Source organism: Lepidothrix coronata, unplaced genomic scaffold, assembly GCF_001604755.1.
Source record: "Lepidothrix coronata isolate B3197 unplaced genomic scaffold, Lepidothrix_coronata-1.0 Scaffold29, whole genome shotgun sequence".
Taxonomy (NCBI): Eukaryota; Metazoa; Chordata; class Aves; order Passeriformes; family Pipridae; genus Lepidothrix; species Lepidothrix coronata.
Window position 1 is genome coordinate 5047242 of NW_016690209.1, and position 15477 is coordinate 5062718.

Consider the following 15477-nt stretch of genomic DNA (forward strand, 5'->3'; position numbering starts at 1 on the left):
AGACAGCCTCCCTGGGGGAAGTGAGTATTTCATGGGGGGCTGTGCTCCATGCACCTCCTCTCTTTATTGTTCTTTGAGGTATTGGTAGTTTGGAACAGGCCTATTCAGGTTATCTTTTGTTTTTTTCCCCTCATCACTATTAATGAACTGTTTTTGGTATCTTCTTATGTTTTTGCTTCACATGACAGTGTTGCAGATGCTCCTGGCCTCCAAAAAAGCTGTGGTGGGCAAGTGATGGTGGTTGGTTGTTTCAGTTGCTCTCTCCAGGACTGATGTGCAGGAGTGGTTGTTCTATCAACATGGGGAACCAGACAACTGGCCTTCATGCAAGCCCTCTGAGCTGCCTTAAAAAAAGGGGATAAAGTCAAGGCTAGAAGAAAAGAAGCAGGGGAAGTGTTACACTGGACCAAACTGGTAGCTCACAGAGGGTAATGGTGAATGCCTGTAAAAAGCAGGAGTGTCTGCTTCAGGAAGGTGTGGAGAGCACCATGCCAAAATCAGTGAGAAGATAACATGCCTCCCACTCACCCTCATTAATTAAGGAGTTTGTGTCTAATATGGCATACAATTAAGCTACTATAATTAAAAGTACTTTGTTGCAGGTAGTGGGACTATCTCTTCAGTAAGATGTAGTCTTTTTTCCCTGTTTTGAGCTAAATCATGTAAAGTTCTGGACATAGTGTCTGCTTCAGGGATGCAGGGAATCAAGAATAGAAGTTTGTGAAACTCCCCAGATAAGCATACCTTCACACAGGTGCCACAGCAAGGGCACAAATCTAGCTAACACACTCTGTTTCCAGTGTCCTGGGGGCTCAGTAGGCTGTGTGACCCCTGATGCCTATTAAAAGTTCAAAGTCTGAACTTCTGCCAGTGCAGACCACCCTACTTTGAATTCATGGCCTTTGGGTCAGGACCCCACTGATGACAGAACCCATACTGAGAAAGTCCATTGGGGTGCCTTTTGGGAAGGACAGGAGGGACTGCTGGAGTCTCAGCCCAGCTGCGTGACAAAGGGAGCAGAATCAGTCGGGAGACTGTTATCTTTATCTCCTAGATGCTTGCTAGGATCTAGGAGCACCTCAAAGTTTGGAGATAAATGAGTAAGTTTGCCTCGGGGGACCTGGAGACAGATGCAATCCTGGTGCTGTTCCTTCTAGAGAGAGCCTGGATGACATGGCAGGGAACCTTCCAGGCTCACTTTGCTTGAGGCAGTGTCAGACTCAGAGCAGGTTTGCTCTGAGCTGTTCTCACCAGATGTCCTTCTTCTTCCCGTTCCCTCTGCCGCTTCTTGCCATCCTTCCCCTTTCGCTTTGGAGGGTGTCATTTTCCTCCCACCACAGCTCTCCTGGGTCTCTCTCCCTCACCCTTACCCCTGAACACTCCCATCTCTGCCCCTTGTGCCAGTCACTGTCAACCTCAAGCCAGTGCCAGCCCTCTGGAGCACTACTGGAGTGGCTTGTCACCACACTGCCGTTCGCGATGCTGCTGGGGCTTCCCCGTCGCTTCTTAGCCAGGATTTGACTAATCTTCTTGGGAAAGCACGGCAGGCCAGGAAATAGCTTTTGGCAGCTGATGTCATGCCTCCAGAGTGTGCATCTGTGTCATGGTTAGAGTTATGTTGTCCTTGATGAAGAAACAGTGGGGGATGGATTATCCTGCGAGTTAGCTGACAGGAACTAATCAAACGTGCTTGACAGCTAAATGAAGTTGCCTGTCAGCATTATTTTATTCTCCATTGTAATTTCTGACCAGTCAAGAGTGTTCCCTTGTAAATTAAGTGTGGGAGATCCTGCAGCAGAGAGTACAAGTGCTGGGATTCACACTTACAAGGGATTTTCACATTAATTACAGGAGGGTGCCTAAAGACAGTCTACCTGCAGATATTAGAATATTAAAGAGGATCCACAGTTACCATGACATGTTCCTTGCTTGAGGGGTGTTATTTTTGGGACATTTCACTAAAAGGCCTCAGAATAGTTTACTTTTATGTTCTAAAAATGCTCTAATCTGGTTTCATAGATGACAGCAACGGGAACAGATGGATGAGTTAGGATGGTAGTACTACCAAAGCAGGAGGACACTCAGAGAGGGTGTAGATGTGTAGATACATATTGTGTGTGTTTGGTGTGGGGAAACTGAGGCAAGAGGAGTGAAAGGAATATCCAGAGTCATTCTGGACATCTGCCAGAGGAGGATGTAAGCATAGGCATTCAAGCTTCCCGATACCTCTTCAAGCTGAGTTTTTCCCTTGAGGTCGTGTGTCATTCAGCTGCCAATTTCCCTGCTTTGCTCCAGAAAGCCTCTTTTCACCTCTCTCTATGAGATCAGCAGCCCTCTTGGCCACAAGGCATCCTCATAGCATTGTCTGGTGTCACTGACATGTGGTACCGTGCCTTTTAGATGTAGCTCTCTTGGGCATCTCCACATAGCACAGGGAGGAGGAAATGCATCTCCAGGCAGTCTGAGGCTGGGAGTACAAGATGTCACTGTGTGGGGAAGTGGGTACCAGCCATGGTGTAGGAGATCCTACCTGGAGTCACTTGCACGGTTGGGAAGCACCAGTGTAGTCTCTAGAGAGGGCCTCCAGAGGGTTTTACTGTCCCCTTCAAGAGACACCTGGTGTCACACTAGCAGCTCAGCAGCATGTTCTTGGGCATCACTAATCACCTCAATGTTTCTTTCTCCCAGTTGTCACAGACGAAACCCTGAGCTTCATCCAGAAAAGCCGACGTCTGCTTGTTGTCCTGAGTCCCAACTACGTCTTGCAGGGGACACAGGCCCTGCTGGAGCTCAAAGCTGGTCTAGAGAATATGGCCTCCAAGGGCAACATCAAAGTCATTCTAGTGCAGTACAAAGCCATCAAGAAGAGCAAAGTGAAGGAGCTGAAGCGGGCCCAGGCGGCCTTGACTGTCATTAAATGGAAAGGCGAGAAATCCAAGTACCCAAAGGGCAGGTTCTGGAAGCAGCTGCAGGTGGAAATTCCAGTGAAAAAAATTAGCAGGAGTTTGAGCCTTGATGGGTTGACGCATATCCCTGAAAAATGTTTGACACCATCAGAAAACAAACCAAAACAAACCCACAAGTTATACCAGGGAGTGGGAAGGAGCTCAGGGTTTTTTCCATGAAGGACCATGTCCCAACCTTTTTGGAAGATTGTCATGTTTTCCATGCAGTTTTGTATTGCTCTGGCAGTAGAGGGACCAAAGATGTAAACATATTCTCTGCAAATGTATGTTCTTGTTATCAACCACACAAGCCCTGGGCTTAAGGTCTAAATTTGAGCTGTACAGGTGTGATGCATCCAGCACCTTGTGATGGTGTGGTATTTGTATAGGCCAGTACTCCTAGATCCAGTTCCTATGGGACCTTCATTAGCATCCAGGACAGAGCTCCTTTCCTCTCCTAAGTGACTTCACTCCTTTGTGTTCCTTGGTCCCTCTTACAGGGGCCAAGGAACAGTTTGAAAGGTGGCTCCAGCTCTATAATCTGAATCACTGTGGGATCACAGACTTCTGCTTCAGTGGGGGGAGCATAGACTCTTGAGGCTCCTCATCTTTGCTCCCCACATTTCTGTTGAAGGTGCATTCAAATAGTTTGGCAATGGGGAATGGCTTTTACAAAACATTAAACCCCCCTCCCGCAACACTCTGCTAGGTGATATTTGTATTGTAGCACTGCTAGTAACGAGTGGTCAATCTCTGGGACTCTGTGGTCTCACGAGTACACCAGATCATTCAGAGCTGTAATGCTTGTAATCCAGGGGAAATCTCTCAGTACAGGCCATGGAGCATATCTGAGAGATGTTTCTTGTAGAGTAAACTCAGGGACTTCACAAGCACTACAAGGAACCCCAGTGTACTACTGAACCTGCCTACTGCCTCTGCCACTGGCTGGGGGACAGCATCATGCAAGGTACTGCCGAGGCCTCTGGGATGACACTGGATATATATCCGACTCACCAGGAGGCCCTACAAACTTATTTGAACTTACTAAAAGCTACTAGCTCTGTCCAGCTGGATAAGACTATGAGGACAGGCTTAGAGAGCTGGGATTGTTCAGCCTGGAGAAGAGAAGGCTTCAGGGAGACCTTATTGTGGCCTTTCAATACTTAAAGGGGGCTTATAAGAAAAATAGGGACAGACTTTTTAGTAGGGCCTGGTGCAACAGGACAAGGGGTAACAGTTTTAAACTAAAAGGGGGTGGATTTGGACCATATTGAAGGAGGACATTTTTTACAGCGAGGGTGGTAAAATGCTGGCACAGGTTGACCAGAGAGGTGCTGGATGCCCCGTTCCTGGAAGGAGTCACAGTCAGGTTGGACAGGGCTATGAGCAACCTGATTGAGTTGAAGATGTCTCTGCTTATTGCAGGGGGATTGGACTAGATGGCCTTTACAGGTACTTTCCAACCCAAACTATTCTATGATTCTGTGAAGAATCTGTCTTCTGTGCCTGTTTGTGAACCCCATCACCATTCCTAATTCAGGACTCAGGTTTAAACTTGCTTTACAAAGCAAGTCTCCCCCTATCTTGTTTCCAGCCCAGAGTTGCAGAACAGAGGATGTATCTCAGGTTCTGTAACCTTGGCACAAAATGGAAACACAAAAAACCACTGTGTACCAGTCCTTGCTTCAGTGGGAGGCAGCAGGAGAGGACCTGGTGAGCTAACCCCCAGCACACATGCTTTTAAGACAGAAGAGGTGTGTGTCCCTTTCCTTGTAGGACAGACTAAAGCACAGTGGGACCCTGGCATTGACTGGTGCTATGGCTCACAATGTTTTCAAATAAAACTGCAAACTGGGAGTGTCTCCATACTCCTGTAGCTCCCAGTGCAAGGACCTGCCCACTTTCAGTGTTATACACACCAAGTGCATGCTTATTTTTTATTGATAATGGTTGATGCTGAGTCACCTTTGACTCATGTATTCACTCTGGTGTTCAGGGGGTGAAGCATATGCATTCATAATGGCATTAAAAAACACTACAATTTGGTGTCTATGCACTACTCACCCAGCTGAGAAGGTTTAAGGGCATCCCAATAAAAAGCCCAGCCTTAAAGATTCAGGACTGAATTCTGGCATCAGGGAAACCCCTTGCCCTTAGCATTTTATGATTAATAATGTTATTCCAGGGCTGTGGGGAGCTCTGCCCTTGGTCAGGTACTGTATGCCATAGTTTAGGAATGGTATTTCCCAATTTAATGCTCCCACTGAAACCATGTGCCACTTACTCCTCTCCCCTTCCCCTCCTCCTCCCCCTGCAGCAGGCTGGAGAGAATTGGAGGCACAAAAGGTAAAGATCACAGGCTGAAATAAGAGCATTTTACTGGAAACAGCACGGAGATAAGAAAGCAAACAGTAGCAGCAACAATACTAATGACAGAGGGTACAAGAAATAAATGATTCACATGGAACACCCCTGACAATAGACAATACCTGACTGTTCCCTCCCACCAACCCAGAAGGGACCCCTTCTCCATGAAAGAGACTCCCTTCCCCTGGCAGTGATGTGAGGTGATATAGAATAACCTCCAGATCCTGGCCATGCCCCTTCCTGGCCACTGCAGAAATTAACCCTGTCCTGGCTGGAACCAGGATGCTACAAATGTGAAATAAATAGAACTGCTTTTTTACCTTCCTCTTCATCCTCCCCACCCCAAGTAAGCTTTGCTTTAAGCAGATAAAATTGCAGTCAGCTTCACTGGAGGCAGTGGAACTTCTCATCTGCTCATAGGTGCTTAAAAGCTTTATTATGAGCTTTTCTAGTGTAGTTGTCTGAGGAGGGACATTTATAAGAGATAGTACCCAAAACCATGCTCAGCTTTGTGAACCCATTGCAACTGTGTCATTTTGCCCAGCTTCACCTTTTTGTTTGTGTTTTAAGCATCTCTGTAACCAGCTGCCAGATCTGCAGGCAGAGGGAAAGCCCTGAGGCCAAAGCAGAGCTGTGTTAAGATTCCTAGATGATTTTTAAAAAATTGATTCCAAAATATGCATAAAATGAATTGACATCCCAGACCTCACAACACCACATCTCACTTTGGCTGAGTTACCAAGAGAACTTCTGCTGATGTTTCAGTAAGTCTGATTATTTTAGAAAGTTAAATTCACCTCATATATTTTGCTGATTTTATTCAAAGAGTTTTCCAAATAATTAATAGACCTGAACTTTCTCTGGTACCATTGCACTGGCCTTTGGATACATCTCCGGCACCACTGCAGTGGCCTTTGGTGCCATTGCAACCTGAGAACAGGATTACTGAGAGACATCAGCAGAGCACCCATGAGGTGAAAGGTGTGATGGTCTGGAAGGGACCTGAGAGGTCCAGAGGGAGCAGTGTGGAAGGAATAGCACTGGAGCAGGCTCCAGTCCCCCAGGAGCTTTACCACTGGCTTTGCTGGGATCTGTCAGGCCAGGGCTAAAGCCCAGTCTCAGCTATAATGCAGATCTGCAAGCACCTCAGATCCACCTGCCATTTCATTCTAAGCCCCTTGTGATTTCCATTGTGGGATTCTGTCACAGCACATGTCTGAATCAGTTGATTCATTTGAGTTTCTGTGCTCTAACCTAATATTTATGCAATATGCGCCTCATGCAAAGTTCCTCATTGTTATTTCGTGGGGAAACAGCGTGGCACAAATTGGAAAAAATATCTTCCCTCCCTGTGCTGTTTGATGTTGTACAGCTGTTCCAGAGTTGTTTTCCCTTCTCTTTTCTGCATGTTTTTGCCTTTGTGTGATTTGGTCTGTGAAGTGTCAGTATTATTTTATTTTGCTTTTCAATAAAACATTTTCACTTTTGCATTTCAGTCCTTGTGCATTTCTCATAAGTACCATCTTCCTCCCCATTATGTCTGCGAAATGCCGTTTAAGAAAGATAATTGTGTGTAGTCTAAGCATCAAGATCACTTGGGACACCTCCTTAGAGGGGGGCATTTTCCTGGCTGTTTCATGTTGTGCCTGCAGAGGCACCTGAGTTACCAGGGCCATGCAAGCAAAAACAGAATGACACACAGCACTGAGGTGTCTCACAGCAGTGGACACACACACAGAAAATTCCTGATCTGAAGAGTGCCTGGCAATCACAAGAAAGAAAGATGGAAAGGAAACATCATCTCTTTGCTTTAGAGATCAAGTCAGAATGTTGAACAGAAATCTTGGAAATCTGCCCAAACCACAGAAATGAAACTCACTCTTAGGCTACTTTGCCCATCACCTTCCAGGCAGGTGGGTAGAAAAGTTTTAGTCAGCTTCATATTTTCTCATCCAAGCCACTTTCTTGTCTGTTTCCCTTGTTTGCCTGTTAGCAGGTAAGTTGAGAGAGAGCCTAGCACTTCCAGACCACTAGCAAAATGAATACTTGTGACAATCTATGGATTTGGGGTCTATGGGTATGGGACCTAGGACATATGGGACCTAGTTATACTCCTCTGTTATAATCTTCTGGGGTGCATTAGGGAAGACACAAGTAAACCAACGAAAATATTCGAAAATATTCTACTAAATGTAACCATTTAGTAAAGGTGGAAGTTTTTGTAGTGTAAAGCAGATAACTAAGTGTATCAAATCCCCAAACTCCTGCAGTGTTATTGCTGCCTGTCCTATCCCGTGCTGTTGGTGTCACTGCGACCTGCACACTGTGAAGTGGCCACTCAGGATTTTTCATGAGCTAGGTAAACATTGTAAACTGAACATCCCAGGGTATCCTGGTCAGACAAGTCTAAATGCATCCCATTCTCAGAAATAAAATCTATCTTTGGGAATTTGAGCGTCTTCCCTGCCAAAAAGTGTTGAGTCTCAAAAAGTGTTGCAAATTCAAAATTGATAAAACCAGCACTGTCACCTCAATCAAAACATTTCAATTCAACAGCATCAGAGTCATTCATGTTAATTGAGCCTGGACTTTTTGAGCAGGCAGGTAGAATAGGTGACCTCCCAGGGACTGCTCCTGCCTAAATTTCACCATGGTTCTGTGATTCCAGTTTCAAAAAGAAAGACCTTTCAAACCAGCAAAAGATCATTTTCTTTCACAAAATTTGAAGCCTGGCTGTTTTCAAAATAATCTCAATCAGTTGCAGAAAGGTTTGAATGAGGTCTGGACTCAGTAAATTGGACATTGCTGCCAATTCTTTGTGCCTTTGAAATAGGGTGTTAAGAACATGTCACAGCGTTAAGTGACAATTCTGACAGAACTGACTTTATCATCTACTTTTGGTTTTAATGAATCAGTGTTTTCCTGGGTGTGTTGGGGGGGGGAAAGTCCCCCCAAACCTTGTATACAAGAAAAAAAACCCCTCAAAATAATTTTATTTTAATTCCAGTATTATGTTAAAGAACCAAACAGTACTTTACTTGCTCCATTAGGATATTACTTTGTCATGATTTTTCCTGTCCCATGTTCTTGGTCTCCAAATAATCTAGTGATAATGAGTTTTACAGCTACTCATACATATTTGAAAAGTATTTCTCTCTACAATATTAAAATAAGGTTCATCCAGAGGCAACATGGTGGACTTTCTGCTGTGAGATTAGAGACAGCCAAGTGCTGGAAGAATAAGAGGCGTTGCCATTGCAGGCATTTTTATTTATATAACAGACCAGTGTTCTACTGGCAGGGAGAGAGGGAAGTTTCCAGACTGAGGAATGAAGGTTTTAGCAGTGTGACAGGGAAGGGAAGCAGCAAGTACCTCTTCTTCCCAAAACAGATCTTTGCAAGACATTCTTACAGGCAGGTTTTTCTCTCTGAATGTGCGAGAGCTCTTACTCAAATGATCCCTGTCCTGCCTGAACACCAGCTTGTCCTTGGGTCCCCCCTCATTTCAGGCACCAGCACTCAGCCAGTGTATGGTTTTTTTAGAGTTTTTACAGTTCTCTTAATCAGCTTGGGTTAATTTGCTGAGTGCCTGAGCCCTATAATTCCCTATAATTCCCACTGCTCACCCGTTAGCCATGACACCTTCAATATGCTTACTGCATCCCAAGCCACAAGTAGAAGTCCAAGGACACCCTTCAGGCTTACTGCTTTTCAACATTCATAATAAAAGAGATGCTGCCCTTGCCTGGCACCATTCCAGCTAAGCATCTTGCTGAGCTTTACAACTTGCAATGAATCGCAAGAAACGTTTTGAAGGATGGTATTTCCACCCCACATGATGGCTAGAGGAACTGATGGAAAGGTTTAAGGCTGACATTTTTGCTTTCTAAATTTGGAGGTTTCCATTTCTAGGTGAGAGAGCATGACAGAGAAGGAGGTGGGTCTTGGCCTTGGTAGTGTGAGCTGTGGCAAGGTGACGTAATTGCTTCGCTTTGTTCCCCTGATGCAAAGGGCTACTCAAGCTGTGGGCAGGTGGTTCCCAAACAGGACCTGCCCTTTATCAAATGCCTGCACTTCCCTGGGAAGGAGTGATGCTGTGCAGAAGTCAGAATACAGCAGTGGCATATCCTGGCTTCTCATTTACCACTTCTCAAAAACACCCTGCACGGCAAAAATGCTGCCAGCAGGAGTGTGGGCAAGTTGAAAGTCACAGGGCTTGTGCCAGGCTTCCTTCTGTGGGAAGGGGGTTCTGTGCAGGTATGCCACCAAACAGCTTCATTCAGTTTTTATCTCCCCGCTCCCTTCTCCTTGTGCACCCCAATTCCTCTGTCCTTGTACTCTTAGATACCACCGAAGCCGTGTTCGACTTCATCCAGAGGAGCCGCAGGATGATCGTGGTCCTGAGTCCTGATTACTTGACGGAGAAGAGCATCAGTCTCCTGGAGTTCAAGCTGGGGATCATGTGCCAGAACGCCATAGCAACCAAACTTATTGTGGTGGAGTACAGGCCACTGCAGTGCACCCACCCCAGCATCCTCCAGCTGAAGGAGTCTGTCTCCTTCGTCACCTGGAAGGGGGAGAAGTCCAAGCGCTCCGGCTCCCAGTTCTGGAAGGCATTGCGGCTCGCCCTGCCCCTGCGCAGCCTGAGCGCCAGTGCTGGCTGGAATGAGAGCTGTTCCTCCCAGTCAGACATCAGCCTGGATCCCGTCCAGAGGAGAAGGAGCCGGTTGAAAGGGCAGCCTGACCCACGGGGCGCCGCAGCAGTGACTCTCACTCACGGAGCGATGGCCCTGACCCCCGAGTCAAAGGCCAAACACCGAGCTAAGCGCTTCCTGACATGCCGGTGTTGTGGGACCTATTGCAATGACAGCAGCAGACTCAAGCACAAGCATCAGGCTGTGGCTGAGCCCAGGTGGGACACTCATCTCTGCAAGCCGGGCTTGGGCAGGCCTGCGGCACAGGGGCTTCAGGGCAGGGGTCGAGCCGAGCCCCCACCAGCACAGGCTCCTGCTCTTGCCCTCTGCCATTACAGCGACCTGTCAAACAACAATGACTTCTATGTACTCTAACCCATAGGCTGACAGCACTGCTGGTGCTGGGCCAGCAAAAGAAACTCACTGCAGCCGCAGGAAATTTTTATCGTATCACAGGCTGGCGTGGTGCCATTCAGTGTCAGTCCAGTGCCAGCGTGGAGGACTGCAGCAATATCACTGCTGCTGACCCGAGCCACGGACCCGCAGCCATGCACAGAGCGGTGGCTTGGGGCTTCCTGCCCGGGTCCTTCTGCTGAATTTAAATTGCAAAGTGGAGCTGATAATGTATTTCTCTGGCATTGCTTTTCCCCAGCCGCGGTCGTGTTTGCAGCAGGTTTCCTGCTGGGGTCGGGCGTGGGAGGGAAGGTCCCCAGCTGGAGCCTGGGAGGGAGGGAGCGGGGAGGAGCCATCCTCCTGGCAAGTAACCTCTGGAGAAGGGGAACAAGCCTGCATTTTGCAAAGAATAAAACTTTGCTAATGAGGGTAACAGGAACCCTGCCAGTGCAGTTATCCACTGTGGTTTAAAAGAATTTGGTCAAAAGTTTTAAGACAAGCCCTTTCTCTTCAAATAAAACTGATTTCTTTAACCTGCTGTTGTTAAAAGTGCCATGGGAACTGGTAAATGCTGGAGCCTTGATTACCAGGTGCTTCCCGGAAAAATGGTTTGCCCAAGCTGGCTCAGGTCTCCTCCTGTTCCCAGAGCTTCAGTGGAGTCCTGGGCTTGGTCCCTCTCCCAGCTTCACCACATGATGAATTTGTTCTGTTAGTTGAGTGGCCTTTCACACAGCAGGAAAGAAAGCCATTAAAAATCTAGGGAAATCTGATTTTAAAAAAGTTCTTTGAGTAGTCAATGAGCTCAGGGATAGGGCAAGACCTCAAATGCTCACAGAAAACCTCCGGTGCTGAAGCTGAGGGGTCAAAACTCAACCACACTTCATTAAATAACCAAAAGAGCCTTGAACAGTATCCCTGGGGCTACTATTTCATCAATCTGTTGAGCTGGCTGTCAGCAGTGTTTCCCACTCTTCTTCTGCAATGAAAATTTCATTTCCCTCAATCCACTTTGTATAACAGCTTCTGTCCCCATAGAGGAAGGGTGTTAATCCTGGGAGTCGGCTGCTTCCCTTCAGCTGATGCTCTGGGATGACAGACCTGGTAATATCCTGCATTTGTTTTCTTACCCTGAGACAAAAAAAAGGTCTCCTTCACCACTCTGGTCAGTCTAATAATTGCCTGCCAAGTTGGCAAGTAATTATATTTCTTCTGCCTTGGAAATATGAACTGAGTCCTTGGGGTACAGGGTCTGGTGGCCCCCAGGACAGACCTTTATCTGATGGCCTCAGGTGAAGCCCTAGTGAAATTGCTGGAGCTGTGAGGAAGGAAGGGGCCATGTCTCACTTAGTAGTGCTGAAGTCCAGTTATAATTCACATATCGCTTTCCTTCCCTCAGCAGGCCCTCTTCCTCACTATTGCCCTGACTTTTTTGATCTTTTCCTTCTGAGATCAAGCACAGCTGACAGCTCTCCTGGTACAAGTCTCTGTGAGCTGAATCCTAACAGCCTGCAACAGACTGAGAAATAGAAACCAAAAAACCTGGTGCTGAGTCAGTCTAAATAAAGCAAGGGCAATAAACCCCTACCAGCTCCTAGGTGCTAGAAATTCAGACTCTAGAGAACTCTCCAGGTGTGGATTTCTCTCTAATTTCAAGTAGACAAACTGTAAATTGCTTGGAAAAGCTTTGTCCCTATGTGGCCATTTACCAGTGATCAAAGAGAAGAAGCAGGAATGAGATATTTGGAAAGCAAGCTGTTACATTGCAAGATGCTTTGTAAGAAGTAATCAAAATACCATTAAATGGTTAAATGGCTCCAGTTGCTTACAATTAGATGTGGGATGGTACTGTCAGTGAGTCTGGTAGCGCTGAAAAATGCAGCTACAAAATATAAAGAATTTGAAATCAATCGGCCTCCAGAGTCAACATATTTTGTCATTTGTTGGCATTTAAACAGCTTTTATTTACAGACTCTGCCCTTACTTGAGTGTGGTATTGTCTCAGTTGACTACAACAATGCAAAGGTACAGGAAACAACAGCGGGAGCTCCTCACAGAAGTACAGAATGGCCAAATGCAGCCTTTTGGGGCAAACTGTCATCTCTTCATGAAAGAACAAAAGCAAACTGGTAATGGCCATTGCCCCTAGTGCAATTTCCTACCCACCAAATGGACCCAGGGTCTTGGTTGCTCTTGTAACAAATACTGAGGCAAGGTGGATTTCAGTGTGTGCAGAGAATTTTCCCCTCAAGGCCGAGGTCCTGGAGCCCAAGGACTCACCATGTTAAAGGGGATGTCTGAGTAGAGACACAGGGACCAACCCACAGAACCAATTTCCATTGTGTTTGTCCCTCATCCTAAGCAACATCTGTTACACTAGATGCTGATCTCAGAGCATCTGATCTAAGTGTATTTATAGCAGACGTTTTCCCAAACAATGACAAGATTGTGAAGGAACCAATAGATGCCAGAAATAAGGAAAAAGTGCTTCAAACCTTTAATCCTTCCTCCACAATTATATTTTTTTTCCGGTGGTTGATTCACTATCAATATCTGTGAAGGGTGGAACCATCTCCAGGATGTGTTTTCCCAGCCTAAGAGTATAACCCAGAGCCAGGTCAAGCAGATGAGGGGAGACCATATGGAGGGAGGGAGCACCCATAGCATGGAGCTGCACTTTGGGGCATATAGTGCTCCCTGCTCACCACCCAGGCATTTGGCCTCACCTGGGATCTGGGAAAACATGGTGATGTTCTGGAAATGTATGAGTCAAAACACTGTGGCTCAAGTAGGGAGAAACACGAATGACCCTGCAGCTGCCTGCCCAAATCCTTGTGAAAGAGGCACCATGATTTGACTCTTGCTTACATGGTTGTTCACTCTATGTACCACCACTGGCCATGCTGGGGAAAGGCTGTGGCTCTGAAATGACATAATAAATGCACTGCAGAGGCTCCTTTTGCAAAGAATTTAATGAAACACATGAATGCTGCAGAATGGTTTACAGAAGAATATGGCTTGAATTCTTCAAAGTACCAGGCACAGTAATGGCCAGACATCAGGGGACACAGCATTTACACTGATATGCCTTTAATCAGGCTAATGATTTGTACTTCACTAATAGGTATTTGCCACAAAGTCATTTGGCTTGAAAACATCGAAGATTTTTCCAACTCATCAGTATTTGTTCAAGTGAATAATCAGCCTCCCCTTTAATATCATACCTGATTACTGTGTAGCCTGGGTTTTACTTCCAGATAAGGTACTGGTTCTACTCCTCTGCTTCGGCAAAGAGACTTCTCAGGTATTTTTTCTGTCTATGGGGGTATTTGCATGGTATTGCCAAATCATCTGACAATCCATTGCCTGTGAAAGGGTTGTTCACAAGTTTTCCAAAAGGTTTTCTTCCTTTTCTTTGCTATTTAAATAATTTTCAGTCCCTGGGTGGCAGAGACATCTCTCCTTTTACCTGGGCTGCACAAGGAGGTGTAATCACTGACCTGCAGCTATTCACTGCTTCCCACTGACATTTCCTTTGTGCCACTACATCTCAGTCGAAAACCGGACTTCATTGCTTGTCCACTCCAACACCCTTTCCAGGAGGTGTTATGGCTGAGGTGTCTCCTGGCACTCCACTGGCATGATCTTAGATGAACTTTTTTATTTCACTACACTGTATCTGCCTGGGGCCAGTTCATCAGGCAAGGCAGATCACGTTGCATGCTTGGTGAAGCGGGAAGTAGCAATGACACACAATCTTTGTTCCATCTGCCATGGTTATTAGCAAATGATGTTTTATTTATCTCTGGATCAGCCAGAAGACACTGACTCCCATTAGAGGCATGTTCAATAAAAAGTTCTTACCTTTTGAGATTTATAGGTTAATGGATAAAGAACCAAAAACCTGCTATCAGTGTGTGCAAGGTGATGCTTACAAAACACTACCATGTCTATGTACCCACAGTTACCAGCCAAGCTGGAAGTTCTATTTGTAGAAAAAGATAATTTAGGAATATCTGGTCCCATTGAGCCATTTTCACTGGCTACTAATGATTTCAGTGACACCTTGAAATTCCGTATGTGGGCAGTTCCATATTGACCTGCCTGGGAATGAGCCTGCAACGAGCTATACAGATTCACAAAGAACTTGAATTTTCCGTTCACAGGAAATCCCATTTACTTTGATTTTTTTTTTCCTCATCTCCTGTCATTAAGTAGAAAAAAACCAGCACAAGATGACATCAAAATTTTCCATAAAAATGGAAAACATGTGATTCCCATTTAAAATTATGTTTTCTTTAACATAAACATGTTTTGAAAAGTTTTTTAAATGCAGTTCAAAATGTGCTATACCAAGAGTGTTAAAATCAGTCTGGTATTTCACTTCTGTTTTGCTTACAGCATGCTTTGTTAAGACTAGTGCCTTTAAAAACATTTCAACTTACATGAAAACAGCATTTTCCTTCGAAAAGCAGCTATCATAATAAACACATCAGGTCTGCATTTGTTATCAAACTTGCCCTTTTCTGCATATTGGCCCACCATTCTCAGTTTTCAGTATTTGTAGTTTCCCAGTCTGCTAAGATTTATTAAAGAATTAGGTCAGTGATGCCACGAGCTCCCTAATCAGCCCTCTAGCAATTGAAAAGCCTCCAACTGTATTCTTACGGCTTGCTGGAAAAAATCAACATGTTTGCCTATCAGATTGTATCAGCTCCTCAAATCTCACTCGTGTTTGTGTATCAAGTCCAAGAACTTGGCTGTGAATAATGCCTTACTACCTCTTCCCTCCTGTACATTGCCAACACAAATGGAGATGTCTCTGCAGACAGCAATCCATGCCTTCTGCTTCGCTCTCAGTCTTTCAGTGCACACTGTTGCCAGTGAAAGAAAATTCTGCTCCATTCATGCTTACATTTTAATTGCATGCTCCTTTCTGGAGGCAGGCAAGAGTAACATCTATAATTTTGTTTCACATCTCTGCCTCGAAAGCATCTGCTCCATTTGGGGATGCCTGAGAGAGCAGCTGCTGGCTCCTGTTCAGTATGAGCCTCACTTGCACATGTTCATTTACCTGCATT

At 45.6% G+C, this 15477-nt stretch overlaps 1 protein-coding gene across 6 annotated transcripts in view; it reads left to right on the top strand.

Annotated features, from left to right (window-relative positions):
* The window catches only part of IL1RAP (interleukin 1 receptor accessory protein), a 50570-nt gene extending 39888 nt beyond the window's left edge, over positions 1-10682 (top strand). For 5 of the 6 annotated variants that reach the window (XM_017810821.1, XM_017810824.1, XM_017810823.1 and 2 more), the window contains 2 exons: positions 1-20; positions 9657-10682. The exon at positions 1-20 is cut by the window's left edge and continues 139 nt beyond it. In XM_017810821.1, the coding sequence (XP_017666310.1) occupies positions 1-20; positions 9657-10381 (745 nt within the window). In that variant the 3' untranslated portion in view covers positions 10382-10682. Of the gene's footprint in view, positions 21-2688; positions 7493-9656 lie in introns of those variants that run through there. The other variant, XM_017810825.1, reaches the window with a different exon arrangement.
* The last annotated feature ends 4795 nt before the right edge of the window (positions 10683-15477 follow it).